This window comes from Budorcas taxicolor, chromosome 10 (genome assembly GCF_023091745.1).
Source record: "Budorcas taxicolor isolate Tak-1 chromosome 10, Takin1.1, whole genome shotgun sequence".
Lineage (NCBI taxonomy): Eukaryota > Metazoa > Chordata > Mammalia > Artiodactyla > Bovidae > Budorcas > Budorcas taxicolor.
Window position 1 is genome coordinate 100,259,226 of NC_068919.1, and position 24,011 is coordinate 100,283,236.

Sequence of the window (24,011 nt, forward strand, 5' to 3'; positions counted from 1 at the left end):
GCAGCCAGCTCCACAGTGCCGCCTCCGGCCCGGCTCGTGGCAAAGACCCTCCCCACGGCCCGAATCCTGCTGCTGCAGGGAGACTGGGAGACAGGGAGGGGGGCTCTGGGGACAGAAATGCGGGCGTTTCCCACTGCTGCCTACAGACTGAGAAGGCAGCCTTCTCCAAACATCAGGATGACGTTTAGCTCCAGAACACAGCCACAGAAGGAGGCCCGTCTCCGGCGGTCTTCCCACCGAGGGGAGACGGCTGGGGTGGCCTCCCCGCCTGCGCCGGGGGCTCATGAGAGACGGCCTGGGCCAAGGCCTCTCCTCCTTCACCTTCTCAGCCCTGCTCTGCAGGGTCTAGACCTGACTAATGCTCCCCAGTTACCGACCAGCTCTTCCCTGTTCCTGTCACACCAGCGGCTGTGCGCTCCGCCCAGCCCTTCAGAGCAGGAAGCTTAGCCCTGGCTTCCTTTTTCGCTCCCTTGGAGTCGCCCCAGACTCTCCTGATGTTGCCTGGCCCCGGTCTCTTCACTGTCCTTGTGGAAGCCCCGCCTGAGCCCACACACCCTCCCCCTGCCGGCCTCCCGGGGGCTGGGCCGGACCCCGAACACATCCGTGACTTACACATTTCAGACTCCTGACTCTTCAGAGTAGCAGGCAGGCTATCCATACGTCCTGCTGCGAACCTGAACATATTCTGAGTGTGTGAGTGGCTCTCTGAATTCACCTGAATCACCAGGTCCCCTTTTGCTAAATCACTTCCGTCACAGGTCTGGGCACACTTTGTAATCTAGACATTTGCTGGGAACAACTGCTCAAGACTTGAATATGATGCTTTTCGGGGACATACTGGGAGAGGACTGGTGGGCCGCCTAGCGGCCCTTCCCCACAGAATCTGCCTGTGCGGCGTGGGGCCTTGACCGACTGAGACTGGCCAGGCCGTTTCACAGCTCTGGGGGGCAGAGTTGCCCGGCGGAAAACCTACCAATTTTGTCTGGTTGAGACACAATCAGTGTCATTAGAGAAGGTAACCCCAAACAATATATTTCATTGTTTTATAGGATATTATTTTTTTTATATTTGCAAATTCATTTCAGCATATCTAGTTTTCAAATTCTTCTTTGACTTGGTCTTAACAGTTTATTGCTTCCTTCATTAGTTAATGAGATAAATAAAACCTTTGATACATGCTTCCTGTATATTTGAGTCATGATTTTAGCTGCTTGAAAATTACACTTTATCACCCCAATAGCAATTTCTACTCTCCCTGGTAGGATGCGGCCTGTTATCCACTCAGGTCTTTTAAATATTACTGTGAGAACACCATCTGGAATATATAACTGACTAGTCTAGCCACAAATCACTAGCAAGATGGTAAGACTCTTCAAAGGAATTATGTAAATGGCTGGTTGAGCGAAATCAGGAGACCGATCGGAATTGAGCCTAGCAGGCCACCGTGGTGGCAAAAGCATAAGAAACCCATAACTTGGCGGATTCATCAAACGCTTTAACGTGCCCTTAAAGACGGACGTGAGGCTCCACCGCGCGGCTGGGGGTGCACGGGGCTGGAGAGCCCGTCCCGCCAGATGCCGGGCGCCACGCGATGCCCGCACGCCGCGCGATGCCCGCACGCCGCGGGCCTGGCCTCTTACCTGGGGTTGGTCAGGTTGTAGCAGGATTTCCAGATCTGTAGCATGTGCTTGCACGTGAGGAGCGCCTCGTCCGGGCCCCGGGAGAGGGACTCCAGCTTCACTTTGGAAAACAGCAGTCTGCGTGGGGAGACAGAGGGGAGGACACAGCTCAGGCCGGAGCCCGGCAGGACGGCTCGGGCGGCCGGGAGCTCTGGGAACCCTGCAGGGGGGCACAGCGTCCGTTCGGGTTTTCCCTAAGGAACCGGAAGGGACTCTGGCCACCGTACAGGAGGGGGAGTCCGAAGGCTGGACCCGAGGGAAGCGCAGCAGCCGGGGACTCCAGAGCTCGCGGGGCAAGATCCGGCTTTGCCCGAGTCTCGCCCCCACGGCGACGTCGGCACAGTGCCGCCACGGGTGGTCAGGTGAAAAGCATCCGAGCGGCTGATTTCATTCAGGACACAGAGATTTTAGGAACAGGGCGCTTTTTAGAGCACAACCACCTTATCTGCAAAACCTCAAAAATCCATCAAAAGTGAATTTTGATTTATTTACAAAACTCCACGCGATGTGACTCGGTTGATATAAATATCTATCAGTGACGTTACGCAGTGATCATCATTGCATGAAGGAGATGACAGCTTGCACCCAGGGCTCATGAAAAGCGGGGCCTGGGTAAGGCCTTCCCCTCTGGATCTGCTCCAGCCCTGCTCTGACGGGGCAAGGACTTCACCAAGTCACCACTGTCACTGACTGCCTCCCCCTTCTTGGCCCTGCCCATGGCCGTCCAGGCCGCCAGGGCGCTCAGCGTGGCCCCTCCTCCCTTTCCCGGCCTCTCAGAGCCCCTCTGCGCGCAGTCTGCTCACTCCCTCTGGCATCAGCTCCCTTGGTTCCCGGGCTCATTGCCGTTGTCCTTGTGAAGCCCCAGCCTGAGCCCAGCTTCCGTCCCGATGGCCGTGCTATCCTCTCACTTTCCCGGCTCTGAGAGATCGTACATGAAGAAATCGCATCTAAACGTCACTCCCACGCCCAGCTCAAGAAACTACAGTGGCTCCTGACCGCCTGTAACGATAAGTCAAGATTCCTTACCGAGGCCTTGCAGACTCTGCCCGCAGGCCGCCGTGTGTCACCAGCCCGTTTGGCGCCGTGTTTTCTACTGGGCTCTTTGCTCCTACCAGCGTAATTCACTTCGGAGAGCGTGCGTGTGAGCTCAGTCGCGTCTGCTGATGCACTGCAGCCTGCCAGGCTCCTCTCTCCATGGGGTTTTTCAGGCAAGAGTACTTGAGTGGGTTGCCATTTCCTCCTCCAAGAGATCTTTCCAACCCAGGGATTGAACTCATGTCTCCTGCACTGCTGGCGGATTCTTTCACCGCTGAGCCACCTGGAGGCCCCATGTAATTCTCCAGAGTCTGTGTTTTGATCATAACTCTGAGAGTACACGCCATGTTCTCAATCTTAACCTCTGCTAATCCACGTCTCTCCTTGATTCCTCCTAAATTCACCAAAACCCCATCTCATCACACAAGTCTCCCACGGATCCCACTTAATCACACCTTCATCTTTGCTCCATGTGCGCCACAGGCGTGCAAAGTCACTTCAGTCGCGTCCGACTCTGCAACCCCGTGGACTGTAGCCCACCAGGCTCCTCGGTCCATGCGATTCTCCAGGCCAGAGTCCTGCAGTGTGTTGCCATCTCCTCCTCCAGGGGATCTTCCTGACCCAGGGATCGAACCCGCATCTCTTGCGTCTCCTGCAGTGGCAGCTGGGTTCTCTGCCACCAGCGCCACCTAGGAAGTCCTTGTGAGGCGGTGTTTGTTGTTAATAAAAGGAAGACGAAGACAGGGAGGAGCTCCTGCTTGTTGAAGTCTTCTGTGTGCCCCCGCTCGGCCCTTTACAGGTCGCCTTTGTAAGGACCCTTCTCAGTCGGTGGTGTTCATCTCCCATCAACAAGAAAATCCCAGTATCTCTCTCTGGCCTTCCTTCCACAGTGCTTAGCACTGTAAGGTCAACAAGCTTCAAATCAGCATTTTCTCTCTAAACCACAGATGATAAAGAAAAATGTTTCTAGTGATTGAAGTTAGACCTATAGGAGAATTCCTCACTAGAGACCACTCATTTGAAGGCAGGCACTTCTGAGGTGGGCAGTCTCTTTTCCTCTATGAGCTGGAATAAGCTGGTCCTGAGAGGCGCCACCCGAGCTCGGGATGGCTCGGCACCATCCTCTCCCTCCCAGTGGAGTCCGGATGCCCGAGCAGGTGCTGGCGGCCCCCCGGGGTCAGGGCTGTAGTCCCCTCAAGCCTGGGGCTGCAGAAGCTGGGGGGGAGGGGGGAAGAACCACAGGCCAAGAAATGAGGGCAGCAGGGCCTAGCCTACCAGCGGCAGGCAGAGAGAGGCCAGACGGAGGTAGGGCTTGGCTTCGGCTCAAAAACACCTCAAGGAGTGACGTTCCTGGAGGCCTTTCCAGGACTGCTTGCAGGGAACGGCAGCTACTCAGGCTGTCTTCAGGGGTTTTTAAGAAGGCAGATGTTGACTCATGAGTGTCTTCATGAGTCTAGAAGGTAGTGGGAGTACTTTTTCACCAGAAAGTGTTAAAAGTGAAAGTGAAAATGTGAGTCACTCAGTCGTGTCTGACTCTCTGCAACCCCGTGGACTGTGGCCCACCAGGCTCCTTCGTCCATGGGGTTCTCCAGGCAAGAAGACTGGAGTGGTTGCCATTCCTTCCTCCAGGGGATCTTCCTGACCCAGGGATAGAACCCTGGTCTCCCGAGTTGCAGACAGATTCTTTACCACGTTTCCAGCAGAGTCTTCCAGCAAACACAGGTCACCTGGGAGGCGTGTCACAGAGGAAGCAGAGCTGCTGAGCGGTCACCTGTCAGCTGTAGTGGGGACCTGCTTGGACGCCAGAGACCTCACGGGTGATGGTTGGGCACCAAGCCAGTCGGGCCAATGGGCCACCCTGCCAGGACCACGGTGGGTTCTCGGAGGCCCCCGGGTCCTCTGACTGAGCCAGGCTCGAAGCGGGCCTGCCCACAGGGGCCAGGAGGTTGGTGGGGAGATCTCCGCCCAGCATGCAGCTTGGCTCTGAGAGCAGTTATCACGGCTCCTGTAACTGGACAGGACGCCAGAGCCTGTCTCTAGGCTGCAGCTTGGGAGAGCAGTTCTGTGCAAGGCTTCCTGGTGGAAAAAGAACTTCTAATTAACATGAAATAACAGCTTTCAAACACTTGACTCAGGACATGGAGTTGAAAAGGTGTGGGCTGGATTTCAGAAAACCCGACGGGAAGACCAATAGTACAACTGCTGAGCCCGAGTGATGGGGAAGGCGCCGGACGAGGCGCGGAAGGGAGCAGCGCGATGGAGAGGCTGGGGTGGCAGAGGGGCCGGGGACGGGGCCGGGGCCAGGGCCAGGAACGGGGGGCTGGGGGACAGGGGGTCTGGGGACAGGGGGCTGGGGGCAGGGCCAGGGACATGGGGGCTGGGGGACAGGGCTGGGGACAGAGGGGCTGGGGACGGGGGTGCTGGGGGACAAGGGGGCTGGGGGCCAGGGACAGGGGGCTGGGGGCCAGGGGGGCCGGGGACAGGGCCAGGGACAGGGGGCTGGGGACAGGGCTGGGGACAGAGGGGCTGGGGCAGCAGAGGGGCCGGGGCCAGGGCTGGGGCCAGAGGGGCTGGGGCAGCAGAGGGGCCGGGGCCAGGGCTGGGGACAGGGGGGCTGGGGACGGGGGTGCTGGGGGACAAGGGGGCTGGGAGCCAGGGGTCTGGGGACAGGGGGCTGGGGGCCGGGGGGCTGGGGGCCAGGGGGGCCGGGGACAGGGCTGGGGGGGCAGAGCCACTCGCCCACCGTCAGGCATGTCCTGCACGATGGCAGACCTCCGGGACCCCTGAATCTGGCCCGCCCTTGAAGGCAGGCAGAAGTGGGGGCAGAGGGCTGGCCTCAGAGCCCGGCCCTGAGCCTGGCTGGTGAGGCGGAGAACAAAGCCGGAAGAGACCCCGGGACCCCTGGCGCCCTTCCCGCGGAGCCCAGCTCGCGCATCTCAGGACTGTTGCAAACGCCTGGCTGGGGGCACGTTCCACTAGGACAGACTCAAAGATACACACAGCGACTGGCGTTCACGGGCCGCGGTCGATGTCCCAAGAGGCCGCAGATCCCACCGATGGAGGAGACCCTGAGGCAGAAATCCCGAGACCGACCACCCGCGGCTGTCTCAGCGCGCCGAGCTGTCGATGCGACGGAGGCGGCAGCCGGTGGACGGCTACACCCACCCCCGGTCCAACCACGGCCAAGTGAGGTGTTTCTCTAAGTGCAGTCAGACGTCAGGTGCTGGGAGAATGGCCTCTTCCTGTTCCCTGCAGCTGGCTCAAAGTCCATTAATCTAATTTTAAAACTCTTTGTTCAGAGACTCCTCGAATCCTTACAGGAAATTAATGAAGACTAGAACTTCCCTACAATACCCATCTGACGATGTTCCTGGAGCCCAAATCTAGCAGCTCGGGCAGTGCCCCTGAGGGCCTGGCTCCTGCCCATGTGCTCCGCCCGCCAGGAGCACCCCCATCCTAGTCAGGGTAGGTCACCCTCCTCACGCCCCTGAGTCTGTGCGCAGGCTGTTCCTTCTGTCTGGAGCTACTTTTCCATCCGTTTCTGCTTTTAAAGCCTTCTCTACTTAGCTTTCAAGATTCAGGTCAAACCTCCTTGCCCCCCAACCACTGAAGCCAGCCTTAAGTAAACAGAAGCTAAAACTCCCAAATGGAAATGCAATTCCAGAAAATACAAGAGCTCTCCGTTGTGGAATAATGAGCTATAAGCCAGGAAGCTTCTGCTTCCAAGACAAGTGAAATAATAACAGTAACCACAGTGGCTGCCAGACGCTGTAAACATGTAATCCGTGATTCTTACAACATCTCTTCAAGTTAGGCCGAAAGCTAAGTCTTCTGCCCGAGTTCACACAGCTGGATCCTGGCAGAACAGAAATGTACGCCCAAACCCACTTGACTCCAAAGCGCAGGACAAGAAACCAGAGAAAGACTTAAAATATTCTAAACACACTACTGACACTAATGAAGAGATGTAGCATTTTCTAATGCACTGTTAAATATTTAAAACCCTAAAATGTGCAAGTGATAACGAATCCACCTACAATGCAGGAGACACAGAAGGCATGGGTTTGATCCCTGGGTCAGGAAGCTCCCTGGGAGCAGGAAATGGCAACCTACTCCTGTATTTTTGCCTGGAGAATCTCCTGGACAGAGGAGCCTGCTGGGCTACCTTCCATAGGCTCACAAAGAATCAGACAGGGCTGAGCACGCATATGGAGACAAAATCTGCAAAGATCTCCGTTAGATGCTGTGTGGAAGAGAAAGAGGCATAAAATACAGTTCCTTGCCCTCAGAGAATATATAGTCCAATCAGTAAAATAAAGACTTGCCACAAAGATGAGGTAAGGTTTCTGGCTTAGGCACAGATTGTGTGTGTGTGTGTCCGACTCTCTGTGACCCCTCTCCAGGCTCCTCCATGCGTGGGATTCTCTAGGGAGGAATTTTGGAGCGGGTTGCCATTTCCTTCTCCAGCGGATCTTCCCAACTCAGGAGGCCCTGAAATTTGGGCAGGGCTGCAGGGAAAGAGGAGTTGGGGCTGCTGAGGTATTGTTCCTAGGATGCGTGATTCTGAATAAAATGATTACATTTGCTTTTTGTGACTTGCTTCTTCCCTCAAAAGTCAGGTGCATATAAAACTCTAGACACTTGACGGACATGGTTAATCAGGGTTTTACTTTTCATTAGAACTAATAGAAATAATATTTTACCCCATTTTTGGAATTTTTTTGAGAATCCCAGAGTAACTCTCAAAATAACTGCCTGGCTTAGTGTAGCGCTGAGAGAGAAGATGTGGGCCCCTGGTGAAGCTCTGGGGTCTGTGGCGTCGCGAGTTCTCATCAGGCACTTTGGGCAATGCACCAGGGCCCGGTTTAATCTCCAATTTCACCCCCAGGAAGGTTTCCTCACTCCCTGGACACCCTACCTCGAGCACATCCCTCTGGTTTAGCTTTACCCTGGGCCCCACCCCCATGCGACCCAGACATGATCCCTCACAGGCCCTCCTACCTCTCTGCCTGTGTTCTCCGCCCGCCTGGAGGTCTCCTTCCCAGGGACCCTCCCAACGACCCGTGCAAGTCCATCTGTCTGACATTTCTGATCTGCCCCTCCCCACGCAGCAACTAGCTTCTTCCTCATCTCATTTGCATATTTCTTTTCATCTGTTTACTTATAAACATAGACAGCATATTAAAAAGCCATCACTTTGCTGACAAAGGTCCATATAGTCAAGGCTATGGCTTCTCCAGGAGTCATGTACGGGTGTGAGAGTTCACCATAAAGATGGCTGAGCACCAAATGACTGATGCTTTTGAACTGTGCTGTTGGGGAAGACTCTTGAGAGTCCCTTGGACTGCAAGGAGATCCAACCAGTTGATCCTAAAGGAAATCAGTCCTGAATATTCACTGGAAGGACTGATGCTGAAGCTGAAGCTCCAATACTTTGGCCACCTGACGTGAAGGAGTGACTCATTGGAAAAGACCCTGATGCTGGGAACGACTAAGGCGGGGTGGGGGGGCGGGGGGCGACAGAGGATGAAATGGTTGGATGGCAGCACAGACTTGGTGGACATGAGTTAGAGTAAACTCCAGGAGACAGGAAAGACAGAGAAGCCTGGCGTGCTGCAGTCCATGGGGTCACAAAGAGCTGGACACGACGGAGCGACTGAACGGCGAGCTACGCAGTTGTGAGCGTGCCTGATCATGGATCTGTTCATCTTCTTGTTAGTCATTTAAAAAGTGCCTAATAGGCCCTCGAGGCCACAAAGAGGAGTAAGACGCGGTATTCCTCCCCTCACCAAAAGCTCACAGTCTAGCGGTCTAGACACAGGATATGTGATAAACCCATAGACATACGGATGAGGTTATCTGGCAGCGCAAAAGGAAGGAGACAGGGTCCATGGAGGACAACCGAGAGGGGCTTTTCTAGTTCGGGAGGGACGGGCTCTGGGGAGAGGCCTTCCAGACAGGCAGAGGGACCATCTCAAGCCAAGGCAGGATCGTCCCCGTGTGCTCAAAGAATGGGGTCTGGAGTCTGGGATATAAGGCTGGGACCTGAGAACACGACCAAAGAGGAGATATTGCTAAATTCTGAAATCTAGTATGCCTCACCAAGCTTTCTGATGAAGAACTGTCAATGACAATAAATTAGGAAAGTTTAGAGAAATGCCATAGTAATAAACTCCCTCCAATCTTACTTGACAGCATAGAAAATGCACGCATTAATTGCATCAAGGAGGAAACACACATGTTAATAAACAAACCCTCACTAATCAGATCCGTAAACGCTGTCGTCAAGGCCGCTGACTCAGAAAGAACATCTCGGGAAGCCAGAACGTCTGGTATTTTCTGCTGATCTGTTTGCAGCGCTTGGGCTATGCCTGCCAGGGACCTGTCTTTGTTTAGCGGCTGAATGTCAGCCAGGATACAAAACAGCTGTGCAGAAAATGCCTGTGGTGTTTGCCCAAGCGGGGCAGTGGCCACGGGGACCTCGAACACCGCCCCCATCTCTCTTCCGGGGGCCTGAGCTGAGGGCTGGCGTGGACCGGCTGCAAAACACCTGCGGGGAGCGTCAGCAGGCGGAAGAGACCGCACAGGGGGCAGGGGTGGGAGGAGGCAGGTGCGCTGAGACGCAGTGTGAGGTGGGGAAGGTGGCTGGGCAGCCACGCAGCAGAAGGGGAGAGGGGCCGAGCGGGGCGCCCGGAACACATGGTGAGGCAGAGGCGGCGGAAACCCGACGCCGGGACGGAGTCTGAGAGCGCTGAGCAGGCCCCTCGCCGGTCACCGACCGGCCGTCATCAGACACCGCCGACCAGCCCTCCAACACCGGGGTGAGCGGCAGCCCTCAGGTTCCAGGCTGGCTTTGGGGAAGGAAATCCATCTCAACTCCTCCTCGCCCGCGTTTCTGACGGCCTGCTGGTCTCGGAGCCCTGGCTCTCCCGCTGGAATTAGCAGGCTGATCCCGGGACGGGGTGTTCTCTGCAAAACGTGGTCTCTGATACGGGCTGAGTCACCGTCGCCAGAGGGAGCGGGGCCGGGACTGGTCACCGGGCCACCTGGCCTGACACATCTCCATGGGCTCAGCCACACCCAGGCGTGTCCGCAATGGTGGGCGTACAGCTGTGCGGGCCCAGGGCTGGCGCTCCCGGACCCCCGAGGACCCTCTGAGGACAGGTGGAAGGAGGAGGGTTTGGCGCCAGTCACATGACGGCTCCCATAACCACGTGGAGAACAAATCACTCATGGAGATGGACCAACAACCATCATCTGAACGAATGGTCTGTCTGCTCAGCTTCCTTCATCATCTGGCTCACCTAACTGCCGTGCTGACAGCTGTTCATCGACTCACTAGAAAAAGAAAAAGATATAGCTTTTTCCAGTTAACCCAAACCTGAGAAAGACCTTGAGGGTCCTGCAGTGAATGCTTTGCTACTCAAGAATGTGGTCAGGGCGGTACCTTCTGCGTGCCCTGGGAACCTGGGAGAAGTGCAGAAAACCCACCCACTCCAGGCCTAGTGCGGGTTCCCCTGGTGGCTCAGACAGTAAGAACCTGCCTGCAAGCCAGAAGACCCAGGCTTGCTCCCTGGATTGGGAAGACCCTGTGGAGAAGGATCTTCAGTGTTGGTACCTGGAGAATCCCGTGGACAGAGCAGTCACATGTAACAAGACGGGTTAGAATCTTGTTCTAATGCATTAGAACGAGACCTGATGGATTAGAATCTTCATGTAACAAGATTCCTAGGTGATCTGTGTGCAAATTTAAGTTCAAAAAGCACCACTCTACTTCATAACTCTCCATTTTTACTTTCAATGGTCTGATTTTTTTTTTAAGACCTCCAGGAAAACACTTCCCATAGTCCCTACACTTAGGCAGTTCTGTGTTTATTTCATTCCAGTAAGAATTTTGAAGGTATTTTATTCTTAAACTCAGTGGCCATTCTGATCAACCACTTACATTAAGGTCATAAATGAAGGACACCCCCCCCACCTGTGGTCTCTAACCTTCCTTTCCTTTTAGAGAGATTCTCTGGGTGACTTTCTGGGGGCTGTGCTATAGGAAATGGCAACCCACTCCAGTATTCTTGCCTGGAAAATCCCACAGACAGAGGAGCCTGGTGGGCTACAATCCACGGGATCGCAAAGAGTCGGACACGACTGAGCGCCTAAGAACAACAAGGTCCTTGCTGAGCGTGGCTAGTGGGGACCAGTGTTCCGAGCCAGGGCACCACTCACCCTGTCAGCCACAGAAAGGGCACCTGAGTGCAGAGCGCTGGACCGTCACCACTGCCCGGGGCGTCTGCCTCAAGGCTGGAGAACTCAACCGTCTTCCTGAACCAGGCAAGAAAACAGGAGCTGGCTTCAAGGCCTCTTTGGAGCCATGCCTGCCCACCCCAAAGCTAATCAAATCCAGACATTCCTGAGATGTGCATTCACTTACAGGGACTCTGCTGACAGAAGTCTGCCCATGGCTACCGGACGGACACCCCTGGTCTGCAAGCTGGTCGGAGACTGAGCGCCTGGTGTCCATCACAAACCCCAGAGCGCAGGCTGACGTCTGCTCGGCTGGCTAACAGAACCACCAAAGGAGGGTTGAAGAGCGTGGCTGGAAACGAAGAGCGGCTGGCCCAGGGGGCTCATTCGCCAACTTCTCTGGGAGCCTCTACCACTGAGGAAGTTCTGGAAATGCGACCACACTCAGGGCCCGCGGCCGGGGAAGGAGACCCCGCACAGGGTGCTGGCAGGTGTGGGGGCCCCCCCGCCGGCCTCCTTGTCTCCCCGGCCAGGGCTGCCCGAGCTGCTGGCTCCAGGACCACGGGCGCCACTTCTGTTTGGCCAAAGCCAGCCCCGCGGGGAGACACCTGGGTTTACAGGCGCGCCCACCCCCAGCGCAGGCCGAGGCCGGCCGCTGGCCTCCTCTCCGGACAGGCAGGGCCTCCCGCTGAGCCCCGTGTCAGTTACACCCTGCTGCGCCTTTCAGCCGGAGTGTCAACAACCTGGACACTCCCCCATCCTCCTAGCGGTATTTTTAGAACAAACAAACAACGGACATATTTAGCAGCAATAAATCACCCTGAGAAACCCCAGTGTGGCTCATTTTTTGCTCGCACTTTAGCTACTAACCTCAACTCTGATTAGGGTCCTGGAACCTCAGCTGGAAGTGCCCGGGAGGGCTGAGCGAGAACACGTGTGCACCAGGCCGCCGAGGCCTGGGAGAGCGGCTTCGGGCCTGCGAGCGACGTGCTGGCGACGGGAGCCGTGCCCTTCAGTGCCACCCTCAGAGCAGCAGTCAGGACGGCCTCCCAGGCACCGTCTGACCGGGTAGAACCGGGGCGGAGGGGGTGCAGAGAAGCAAGAGGCCCAGAAGCCGCCCTGGAGCTGGGAAGCGAGTGGGTGAGCAGCGGTCTGGGCCCAGGGAGCCCTCCGCCACGGAAAGGCGCAAGCAGGGAAAACTAGAAGCACCCTTTCCCAGGAAACTGCCCGAGCCCTAAAAATAAGACTTTGTTCTCTCTCAGCCAGGACCACCACCGAGTGTCTCTAACACGGGCGGGGCGAACCGAGAGCGGATTGGCCCCTCGCCGGGGGCTCGAGGGGTCCCAGCTCCCTGAGCAGAGAGTGCACCTGCATCCCAGCGGTGGACGCACAGAGTCGGAGCCCCGGGGCCGCCAGAGGAGTCCCTTCATCTTTACTTTCTGACTCAGCTGCCACGGCCGAGGCCTCCCCGTGTCCCCACGTCTGAGGATGGGGACTCAAGAAGGAAGGACAACACTGGGCCCCTGCAGGGATAAAGGCAGACGCTGAAAGGACGGGGACCCTACAGTCACCCAGACCCAGAGGGAAGGGGGCTCGACCCCCCAAGACACAGACTCTCAGGAAGCCGTGAAGGTCTGCGACACAGAGTCAGAGTGGGAGCCAGACGGGGAGGCGTCGGGTGCCTGGACGCGGGCCGGTGGAGCGGGCAGAGGCGGAGCGGGCTCAGAGCCCACGCGGGGCCAGGGTCCTCGCACAGCACTACTCCTGTGACCCCGGGCGCTTTGCCCTCACTTTCTCTCAGCACATGGGGAGGTCTGGTTTGTCTTTGCTGCTTCCCAGGTGCCCAGGGAGGCCTGGGGCTGCGGCTCCCGAGCAGCACGGGCGGCCGCGGCGGTGGTCCGTGTTCCCAAGCGCTCGCGCACCACGGTGGCCCCCGAGCTGACGCTGTGCTGTGGGAGGGGCCAGGGGACGGCCCCCTGGGCCTCGGCTCGGCGGGCACAGATCGGCAGGAAGCAGGCCCCCCATCCTTAACTGCTGCTGCTGTTGTTCAGCTGCCAAATAGTGTCCGGCTCTTTGAGACCCCACGGACTGCAGCACGCCAGGCCTCCCTGTCCATCACCAACTCCCAGAGTTTGCCCAAACTCACGTCCATCGAGCCGGTGATGCCATCCAACCATCTCATCCTCTGTCATCCCCTTCTCCTCCTGCCCTCAATCTTTCCCAGCATCAGGGTCTTTTGAAATGAGTCAGCTCTTCACATCAGGTGGCCAAAGTACTGGAGCTTCAGCTTCAGCATCAGTCCTTCCAGTGAATATTCAGGACTGATCTCCTTTAGGATGGACTGGCTGGATCTCCTTGCAGCCCAAGGGACTCTCAAGAGTCTCTACAGCACCACGGTGCAAAGGCATCAGCTCTTTGGCGCTCAGCCTTCTTCACAGCCCAAACCTCCCGTGTAAGAGTAATCATGCACGGCTTGTCCTTTTGTGACCAGCTCATTTTATCAGCATAACATCCTCAAGTTTCATCCATGTTGCGGCTTATTTCATAGCATATTTCAGATTTTCTTTTTTTTTTTTTTAGATTTCCCTTCCTTTTAAAAACCTGAATCATATTCCATGTATATAGGTCACACTTTGCTCATCTATCTACTCATCCATGGACGCTTGCGTGGTGTCTGCTTTTTGGGTCTTATGAATACTGCTGTTATGAACACGAGTGTACAGCCTCTGTTCCTTCTTTCAATTCTTTTGAGTATTTACCCAGAAGTGGAATTGCTGGACCATACAATAATCTATTTTTATTATTTTGAGGAACCGCCACACTATTTTCCACAGCAGCTGCACCATTTTACATTCCCACCAGCAGAGCACAAAGTTCTGGCTTCTCCACGCCCTCTCCAACACTTGTTACTATCTGCTGGTTTTTTTTTTTTTTTTAATAATAGCCATCCTAATGGTATCTCATTGTGGCTTTGATTTGCTTCCCCTAATGATTAGTGATGCTAAGACTATTTCCATGGGCTCACTGGTCACTTGAATATCTGCTTTGGAGAAAGTGAAAGTGAAGTGAAGTCACTCAGTTGTGTCCGACTCTTTGCGACCCCATGGACTGTAGCCTACCGGGCTCCTCCCTCCATGGGATTCTCCAGGCAAGAGTACTGGAGTGGGTTGCCATTTCCTTCTCCAGGGGATCTTCCCGACCCAGGGATCGAACCCTGGTCTCCTGCATTCCAGGCAGACGCTTTAACCTCTGAGCCACCAGGGAAGCTTTGGAGAAAGGTCTATTCAAACCCTTTGTTCATTTTTTTTGTTTTTTCATTTGAGTTTTTGTTGTCGTTATGGAAGTCTGATTTTAAGCAAGCTACTGCACCACTGAACCCACTCCACTTTGATCTGTGGTATCTTTTAGGCAGTCACTCACTACCCTTTGCCCAAAGATTGCCCGAACTTGTATCCGAGGAAAGGGCATCGCCAGTCAGTTACTGTGAGCTCATCCTTCCCAGACATCCTTCCATGGGTCATTCCTCCAGTTTAACAGGATGAACAGCCTCTTTCCTTGCGTTCCAACTTTCTATCAAATACAGATTTAATGGGCATGTTCATTAACCCATCACTCAGCTCAGACATAAAAATAGCCCATAACACCTGGCCTCTCAGTAATCCCTACATCGAAACATTACTCAATATGATATTTCAACTTAAAACTGAGTTTCTCTGAGAGTGTGTGTTGAGTGAGACAGAGTGAGAAAAAGGCATAGTCTTACTTGCCAAGTAATGACTTGTTTTAAATCAGATACATACTCCACTCAAGAAAAGGATGCTCTTCACCACGTTTTCTGGTTTCTTGAAGAGAATAACGGAGGAGACAGGACGAGCCCCTGCTCACAGCGACTGCTGGCTTGAAGAGAACATGGACCGTCTCTGTTGTCCGGGGCAGCCTCTCCAGCCCCTCACACGGCAACTGGAATGTGAGGGGAGCGCAGAGCTTCCAAGGCACAGAACACAGAGGCTGAGGCCAGGCTGCCTGGGCCCAAAGCCCGACCCCGACATCGAGGAGACGCATCATCTCGGACAAGCCGCTTAACTCCTCTGTGCCTTAGTGTCCTTATCTGCAAAATGAGGGTGATAATACTACCAGCCTCTGGTGTTCTCATGATGATTAAAGTAGTGTGAAGTGTGTGAAGTGCTCCTAGGAGTTGCCTGTATACAAAACGGGCTTCCCAGGTGGTGCTAGAACCTGCCGGCCAGTGCAGGGGACATAAGCGATGCAGGTCTGATGCCTGGGAAGGTCCCCTGGAGGAGGCAATGGCAGCCCACCCCAGTGTTCTTGCCTGGAGAATTCCATGGGCGGAGGGGCCTGGCGAAGAGATACAGCTGAGCAACGGGGCGCGTGTGCACGTATACAAAGTAGAACGTGGCTGGAGATCGTTACTGCTGAATCAGTGGACAAACGGGTGAGTGAATGGGAGTTATATACGTTTCCATGCAGTTAGTTCCTACTGGTGTAAAAAGAAACATGATTATCCGGCAAAATCCGCGTCCATACTGGTGCGAGTGAAAGCCCATGAAGAGAGCTCGTCTTCCGAGCTGGTACCTCGAGGATTATCTGGGCATCTGACACGGCACAGTCACGGATCGGAAACCACCACAAGCGCCCCTCTTGTTCTTTTACCTTCGAGAGGTTTCAAGGGCTGCTTTCTGTGCTTTGTGGTGACATCTGATGGCTTCTGTGTGCGGCTGACTGATGGCCTCTCTGAGAGCCCGAGAATAAGTGCCTTCATAAGCTCTATTTAAGTAGGAAATGGTAAAGTTCAGATCAACTGAAAATCTGTAATTAGGAAAGCTGTATAATCACAACTTCTCTTAGGGCAAGAAGCTATACCTTGGCGTGGCTGGGTATAGTTAGATGCCTTTGGAAGGCTGGGCTGAATTAGAATAAAACTCAGTTACACTAGAGTTCTCAAATCCGCCATTGGCACGATACTCTCTGATATATTTTCCAAAGACAAAAGTAACAGACTGTCAGCTCTTACTGTGATATTCTATCTAAAAATGAATAATCCCAGGCAGAAGCACAAAGTCTGCGAGGGCCTGACCACACCCTGGTCACGCTGTCTTCAGAAGAGAGAAGTGCTTCCAACATCAGCCAGCATCAACGTCTATATTCCTGGACCAATAAGGAGAATTACTAAGTAAAATATATTAATCAATTAGGAAATTTTTGCCAAGCTGTATTTTGAAAGAACAACAGAGGCTCTTATACCAAGTACAAGAGACAGTGCATCTACCAGAATCCATGAACACCATATAAAAATGTACATTTTGTTAAATTTTATTTCAGGAAAAACATACAGTGTGTTAAAAGACTTTTAATATATAATCAGCAAATGCTAAGTTTCCATCCTTTAGTTTAGGCATTTAATAGTTAAAGGCTTTAAGAAAACAAGTTTTCAACAGAAGAAAAAGGCAGTATTAGAGAGAGAAGAAAGACAAGACGCCCACAGAAGCGGCAGCCACACGTTCACCCGTCGCTGATCACACCAAACGTAGAAGGAGCAAACACTCGAGACAAAAGGCGGAACTCACCTGGCTAAACAGGAAAGCAAAACCCTAACTAACAAGACCCAAGAAAACGAAATAAAACCGCCGTAGGAGAAGAGATGCCAGAAGGAGCAATGCCTGAGAATCTCCTACCAACAGCAAACACAACGAGACCAGCTCACAGCTGGGGAGCCCCGAGCAGGGCTCGCTCCTTAGCCACGCGCCCCACGGCGGCGGCGGCCGCAGCAGACGCCGCAGCGCCTCAGCCACGCCGGCGCCTGCGTCGGAATGCACCGAGGCGGGCTGCGCAGCAGCGGCCAAAGGAGCAGGCCCTCAGCGGCGAGGAGGCCGGAGCCTGGACTCGTGGGTCCGGCGTGAAAATCTCTTTTGAGAGAAAGGCCAGACACAATTTTGGACACAGACCGAGAAAGTTTTGCCAGCAACAGACCCTCACTAACATTTCCAGGCTGATCACTAAACAGCAACAATCAAAACAGAATGCTTCTTTTCCAAATTAGTAAAGGAAGGATAGGTAACAAAACCATAATTGATCTGCAAGAAGGTAGGAGAGGATTAGATACGGGAAAAGAGCAGGGCAAACAGAAAACACAGATGAAGGGGAGACATTAATACAAGCATGTCACTCTTCACAGTAGATGGCAGTGAACTAGCCGCTCCAGATACAGTCAGCCTGAGCTAAAAGGAATCGCTACATACAGTGAGCACTGAGTGTGTCCACAACCTAAGACGCTCCCAGGAAGGATGGAAAGATATTCCAAGTACACACACACAGACGGTACGTGTGTATATATGTGTGTGTATACGTATATATGGACATTTGTAAGTGGGTGTATGATGAAGCTAACTATGCAGTTTGGTACATACTGATGAAAGGTAGGGTTTACAAGGAAGACATAGCAATTCTGTGGCTTCCCTGGTGGTGCAGATGGTAAAGAACCTGCCTCCAATGCAGGGGACCTGAGTTCAATCCTTGGGTGTGGAAGATCCCCTGGAGAAGGGAATGGCTACCCGCTCCAGTATTCTGGCCTGGAGAATTCCATGGACAGAGGGGCCTGGCAGGCTACAGTCCAGGGGGTCACAACTGAACCACTAACACACATAGCAATTCTAAAGTTAAACACACCTAAGAAAACAGCTTTAAAATATATAAGACGAAAATCGCTGTAACTATGTGGTGAAATAGTACAATCTACCAGCAGAGTCAGCGTGAACATCCCTCTGCTCAATAATTGATAGATGACGTACACAAAACAACACTGACAAGAATAAATAAGATCTGAAAACACAGGTGACAGCTCGACCTTATATATAAAAGTAAGATTGATCCCCAAAGGCAGGAAACAGTCTTTTCAAGCACACGTGAAGTATTTATCAGAAGTGACTATATGCTGGGCCATAATATAAGTCTTAACAAGTTTCAAATTTATATAGATTGCAGTCTCTGAACACAATTCAATGAAGTTAAAAGACCATTGACAAAAGATAAGTTTTAAAAAGTCCAAGTATCTGATAATCATAAAACACAGTTCTAAAATAATTAATGTGTCAAAAAAGAATAATGGAAATTTTAAAATATTTAGAACTAAACAGTAACAAAAATTTCACATATCAAAACTTGTGGTTTGTAGCTAAATTAGTACTTGGTGAAATATTTTCTCTTAAATGCTTATGTCAGAAAATAAGAAAGGGGGATTTCCTGGCAGACCAGTGCAGTAGAATTCTGCACTCTCACTGTCAAGGGCTTGGGTTCAATCCCTGGCCAGGGAACTGGGATCCTACAACAGCATGGCCAAAAAGGTCAACAGAAAATAAGAAAGGGAAAAACCTTTCTATGTGAGCCAAACATCCAACTGAAAAGTTAAGAAAGAAAACCAGCTAAAACAAAGCAGAACAGATTGTAAGAAAATAGGAGAAAAGAAATAACAGAAACAAGGACAGAAATTCATAAAAGAGAAAGCAAATATACACTTGAGATGATTTAAAAAAAAAACACTGGTTCTTTGAAAAGATCAATGTTTCAAACAGGTTCCTGGCAAGATTGTTCAAGGGAAAAAAAAAAAAATCAAACAGTACTAAAAAGACTTAACCAAAAATGCTATATGACAGTAAATAGTGTTAAAACATTATAAATAATTCTTTCAGTCATATAAGAATGTTCAAACTACTGCACAACTGCACTCATCTCACAAACTAACAAAGTAATGCTCGAAATTCTCCAAGCCAGGCTTCAACAGTACGTGAACCGAGAATTCCCAGATGTTCGAGCTGGTGTTAGAAAAGGCAGAGGAACCAGAGATCAAATTGCCAGCATCCACTGGATCATCGAAAAAGCAAGAGAGTTCCAGAAAAACATCTATTTCTGCTTTATTGACTACGCTAAAGTCTTTGACTGTGTGGATCACAACAAACTGTGGAAAATTCTTCCAGAGATGGGAATACCAGACCATCAGGCCTGCCTCCTGAGAAATGTGTATGCAGGTCAGGAAGCAACAGTTAGAATCAGACATAGAACAACAGACTGGTTCCAAATTGGTCAAGGAGTACGTCAAGGCTGTATACTGTCACCCTGTTTATTTAACTTATATGCAGACTACATCCTACAAAGTGCTGGGCTGGATGAAGCACAAGCTGGAATCAAGATTGCCAGGAGAAATATCAGTAACCTCAGATATGCAGATGACACCACCCTTATGACAGAAAGTGAAGAGGAAGTGAAGAGCCTCTACATGAAGGTGAAAGAGAAGAGTGAAAAAGCTGGCTTAAAATTCAACATTCAAAAAAACTAAGGTCATGGCATCCAGTCCCATCACTTCATGGTAGATCGATGGGGAAACAGTGGAAACAGTGACAGACTTTCTTTTCTTGGGCTCCAAAATCACTGCAGACAGTGACTGCAGCCATGAAGTTAAAAGACGCTTACTCCTTGGAAGAAAAGCTGTGACAAACTTAGCATATTAAAAAGCAGAGACGTTACTTTGTCGAGAAAGGTCTGCATAGCCAAAGCTATGGTTTTTCCAGTATTAATATATGGATGTGAGAGCTGGACTTTGAACTGTGGTGTTGGAGAAAACTCTTGAGAGTACATTAAACTGCAAGGAGATCCAACCAGTCCATCCTAAAGGAGATCAGTCCTGAGTGTTCATCGGAAAGACTGATGCTGAAGCTGAAACTCCCAAATTGTAGTCAGCTGATGTGAAGAACTGACTCACTAGAAAGACTCTGATGCTGGGAAAAATTGAAGGCAGGAGGAGAAGGGGACGACAGAGGATGAGATGGCTGGATGGCATCACTGGGACATGAGTTTGAGCAGGCTCCAGGAGATGGTGAAGGTCAGGGAAGCCTGCTGTGCTGCAGTCCACGGGGCCGCAAAGAGTCGGACATGGCAGAGAAACTGAACGGCAACAAATAAATAACTCTGCCAACAAAACTTAGGGCTTAGAGTAAACGGACACATTCTCAAAACACATACAGTGTATTAAACATAGATTAATAAAGTAGGATGCAGAAAACCTCAATAGCCTTTAATCATTTAAAAAACAGTATCAGAAGTGCTTCCATGGACAAAAGACCGGTCCCAGATGGTTTTACAAAGAATTTTAATCTTACACAAAGATTCCGAAAGACACACAAAAGAACTACTGCAACTCATTATGAGGCTGGCTTAATCTCGATGCCAAAACCTGACAAGGATATAACAAGAAAGAAAAATCATAATCTATTTCATACATGAACATAAATGTTCTTTAGAAAATGAATAAACTGAATCTATTAAAGAGCTAATAGATTACAATCAAGTTGGGCTTATTCCAAGAATGCAAAATTAATTTAATGTTTAAAAATATCAATTAATATAACATTCACAGATTAAAAGAGTAAAATTACATAATAATCATATTAATAAATACAGAAAAAGCACTTGATAAAATTTAATATCAGTTTATGATTAAAGAAACAAACTCTTAGCAAGCCTTCTTGGAAGAAAGAAATTTTCTTAACCTTTTAAATAAAGGTTTAAGTGGAAAAGCATGGAATATTTTTCAGGCAACTAGGAATAAATCTAGTAAACACTGGAAACATGTTTATAAAGAAAATTATAAAGCTTCATTTAAAAAATATTTTTAAAGGTCTAAATAATTAGAGACATCTAACTTTCCCCCAACCAAGTTATTAGATGAAATGTATTGGGTTGGCCACAAAATTGTTTGTGTTATTCTGTAAGGAGTTACAAAAAACCTGAATAAACTTTTTTGCCAGTCCAATAATTCCAGTCAAAATCTCAACAGGTTTTTTTTGGTGGAACTTGAAAAGCAAATATGAACGTTTATATGAAGGCTCAAAGGCCTGAGGACAGCCGGGACACCCCCAAGAAGCGAGTTACGGGGTGGACCGACCTCATGGATAACGTTGCGAGAATGATGATAGAGCAGCAGCGGCAGAGACGGGCGCCCTGAACGGTGGGGACGCGTGGGGAGCTCGCAGTCAGCTCCTCCCACGGACCCATGTTTGATTTAAGACCAGAGCGGTCCTGGGGAGAAACGGGAAAGGAGTCTTTTCAATACATGATGCTGGACACTTGGGTATCCCCATGGGAAAATGACCGTGGATCCTTATCATCCCCCATACACAAAGCAGTCAGTTCCATAGGGACTCTAGCTTCAGGGATGAAAGATAACCCGAGAGGGCTTTAGAAGATAACAAGAAAGGCTTCTTAAGCCAGACACAGAACTACTATCCTTGGATAGGACTGATTCAACTGATTCAATTATACTTCAAGAACTCCTGTTCCTCAAAAGATCCCGTAAGAGAAAGCAAAGGCAGGACACGAACTGGGGGACTTTCACCACACAGGTAACCAACAAAAGCCTTTTGAACTATACATAAAGAAGTCTGACAAGTTATTATGAAAGAGACAGCCCAGGTAGAAAAGAGGACTTCTACAGAAAAGCTGAATGACCAACAAACAAAAAGGTGTTCAACCTCCTCGATAATGAACGCCACGCCACTTAGACTCACCATGGGGTGCCACTAACCAGCGCCGCCAAGTCTGAGTGTTGGTGTTGGGAGCCACGTGGGCTCTTGGGCACCGCTGGTGGAGAAGAGAATGCACACAACCACTTTGGAATTATTCGGTAAGACTGAAGATACACGCATCCTACGGTCCAACAGTTCCGCTCCTAGGAGTCCACCTGACGAAAGGCTTGCACACAGGCATCAGAACTGTGTCAGGATATCTGTAGCACCATGCTTCATGACAGTCAGACACTGCAGACAGCCCACGTACCCACTTATGGCAGACGAGAAACAGAAATGCGGGTGTATTTATACAAGAAAGTACCATTCGTATAAATGAGCACACTGCTGCTGTATGCAAGAGGGATGACCTCAGAAACACAAAGCTAAGCAATGAAAAAAGAATAAAAATGTATTATTACTGAGTACAATTCCATTAAAATTTTTTAAAATACACAAACCCAGAAATTTTTATCATTTAGGAATACCAACATCTGTGATATAGAAACACAAAAGACTGCCCAACACAGAGTTCAGGAGAGCAGCTAACCAGTGTAGGGAGAGGTCGGGGTGGGAAAGTGGAGCGCCCAGGAAGCTCGCAGCAACATTAAGGGTTTTTTCTTAAACACAGAAGCACTTATACATGGGTTACTTGCATTTTTATTTTAAATAGATTTAATAAGTAGTCTTTTGCTTCTACTCAATATTTAATCACGTTAAAGGATTCAAAATATCACATGTGAAGCTGCTGTGTTCGTTGTCATAATATTTATAGGAATGCCTTTCAATTATTGAAACATCAGTTCAGTTCAGTCACTCAGTTGTGTCCGACTCTTTGCGACCCCACGAATCGCAGCACGCCAGGCCTCCCTGTCCATCACCAACTCCCGGAGTTCACTCAGACTCACGTCCATCGAGTCGGTGATGCTATCCAGCCATCTCATCCTCCGTCGTCCCCTTTTCCTCCTGCCCCCAATCCCTCCCAGCATCAGAGTCTTTTCCAATGAGTCAACTCTTCGCATGAGAAGGCCAAAGTACTGGAGTTTCAGCTTTAGCATCATTCCTTCCAAAGAAATCCCAGGGTTGATCTCCTTCAGAATGGACTGGTTGGATCTCCTTGCAGTCCAAGGGACTCTCAGGAGTCTTCTCCAACAACACAGTTCAAAAGCATCAATTCTTCAGCCCTCAGCCTTCTTCACAGTCCAACTCTCACATCCATACATGACCACAGGAAAAACCATAGCCTTGACTAGACGGACCTTAGTCGGCACAGTAATGTCTCTGCTTTTGAATATGCTATCTAGGTTGGTCATAACTTTTTTTCCAAGGAGTAAGCGTCTTTTAATTTCATGGCTGCAGGCACCATCTGCAGTGATCTTGGAGCCCAATGCCTTCACCGCCCTGGCCAGGACAGAGGACTGCCGCCGGAGGAACAGCTGGTGCCTCCAGGGTTGCCTAACCATACTGACTGCCACCATGAGATGATAAAAGCTGGTGGTCAGGCTTTCCTGGTGGCTTGGAGGTAAACGATCCACCTGCCAATGCAGAAGACACGGGTTCAAGCCCTGGTGCCGGAAGAGCCCGCTTGCCACAGAGCAACTAAGCCCGAGCGCTACGCTGCTGAGCCCGCGCTCCAGAGCCGTGAGCCCGCAGCTGCTGAGCCCACGCGCTGCCGCTACTAAGCCCCCGCGCCCTGGAGCCCGGGCTCCGCGGTGAGAAGCCCCTGCGACGGGAAGCCCACGTTCCGCAGCACAGCGCAGCCGCGGCAACCGGGGAAAGCCGCGGGCAGCGGCGAAGACCCGGCGCAGCCAGCCATAGCACAGAATAAACCGATTCTATTAAGAACTCACAGTTACGTATCTTGAAGGAGCTCCAGTTCCTCGGCTTAACGGGGACCAAGTGTTAAAGTCACAGTGTTAGCTGCACAGCCGTGTCCGATTGTACCTTTTCAGGCTCCTCTGTCCGTGGGATTCTCCAGGCAAGAGTACTGGAGTGGGTAGTCATTCCCTTCCCCAGGGGATCTCCCCCACTCAGGGATCGAACCCAGGTCTCCTGCATCGCAGGCAGATTCTTTACCACCTGAGCCGCTCAGGGAAGCCCCAGAGGGAACCAAAAAGCTCTGTAATTCCCTGCATCAGGCTAAGATGCTAGTTCAATCAGTTCTTGGTTCAATAGCCGGAGAGGCCTGACCCTAACAGCAGGTCTTCCTGCTCTCATCTCCCCCTGGCAGGGGCTGAGGAAACACCCACTACACCCCCAGGCTGGGGTGGGTCACAGCTGTCAGACACGAGGCACAGGAGGCCATCCCAGGCTTCCCAGAGTCTGCAGCTCTGCGCGAGACGAGCTGGTCACAGACAGATGACGCTACAGGGCAGTTGGGACAGGTGCCCAGGGAATCTTGTTTAGGTTGGTGTTGAAATGTTTTACCCAGGATGGGAAGAAACCATGGGATCTACTGACTACATCTGGCCCCCGACTTTTAATA

At 51.4% G+C, this 24,011-nt stretch overlaps 1 protein-coding gene across 9 annotated transcripts in view; it reads right to left on the reverse strand.

The window, feature by feature from the left end:
• Positions 1-24,011, reverse strand: part of TTC7B (tetratricopeptide repeat domain 7B) — a 267,251-nt gene that overhangs the window by 56,610 nt on the left and 186,630 nt on the right. For all 9 annotated transcript variants that reach the window (XR_008199968.1, XM_052646213.1, XM_052646211.1 and 6 more), the window contains exon 16: positions 1,641-1,757. Coding sequence is in view for 8 of the 9 variants with exons in the window: in XM_052646213.1 (XP_052502173.1) it covers positions 1,641-1,757 (117 nt within the window). In the remaining variant the exon portion in view is untranslated. The remainder of the gene's footprint in view (positions 1-1,640; positions 1,758-24,011) is intronic.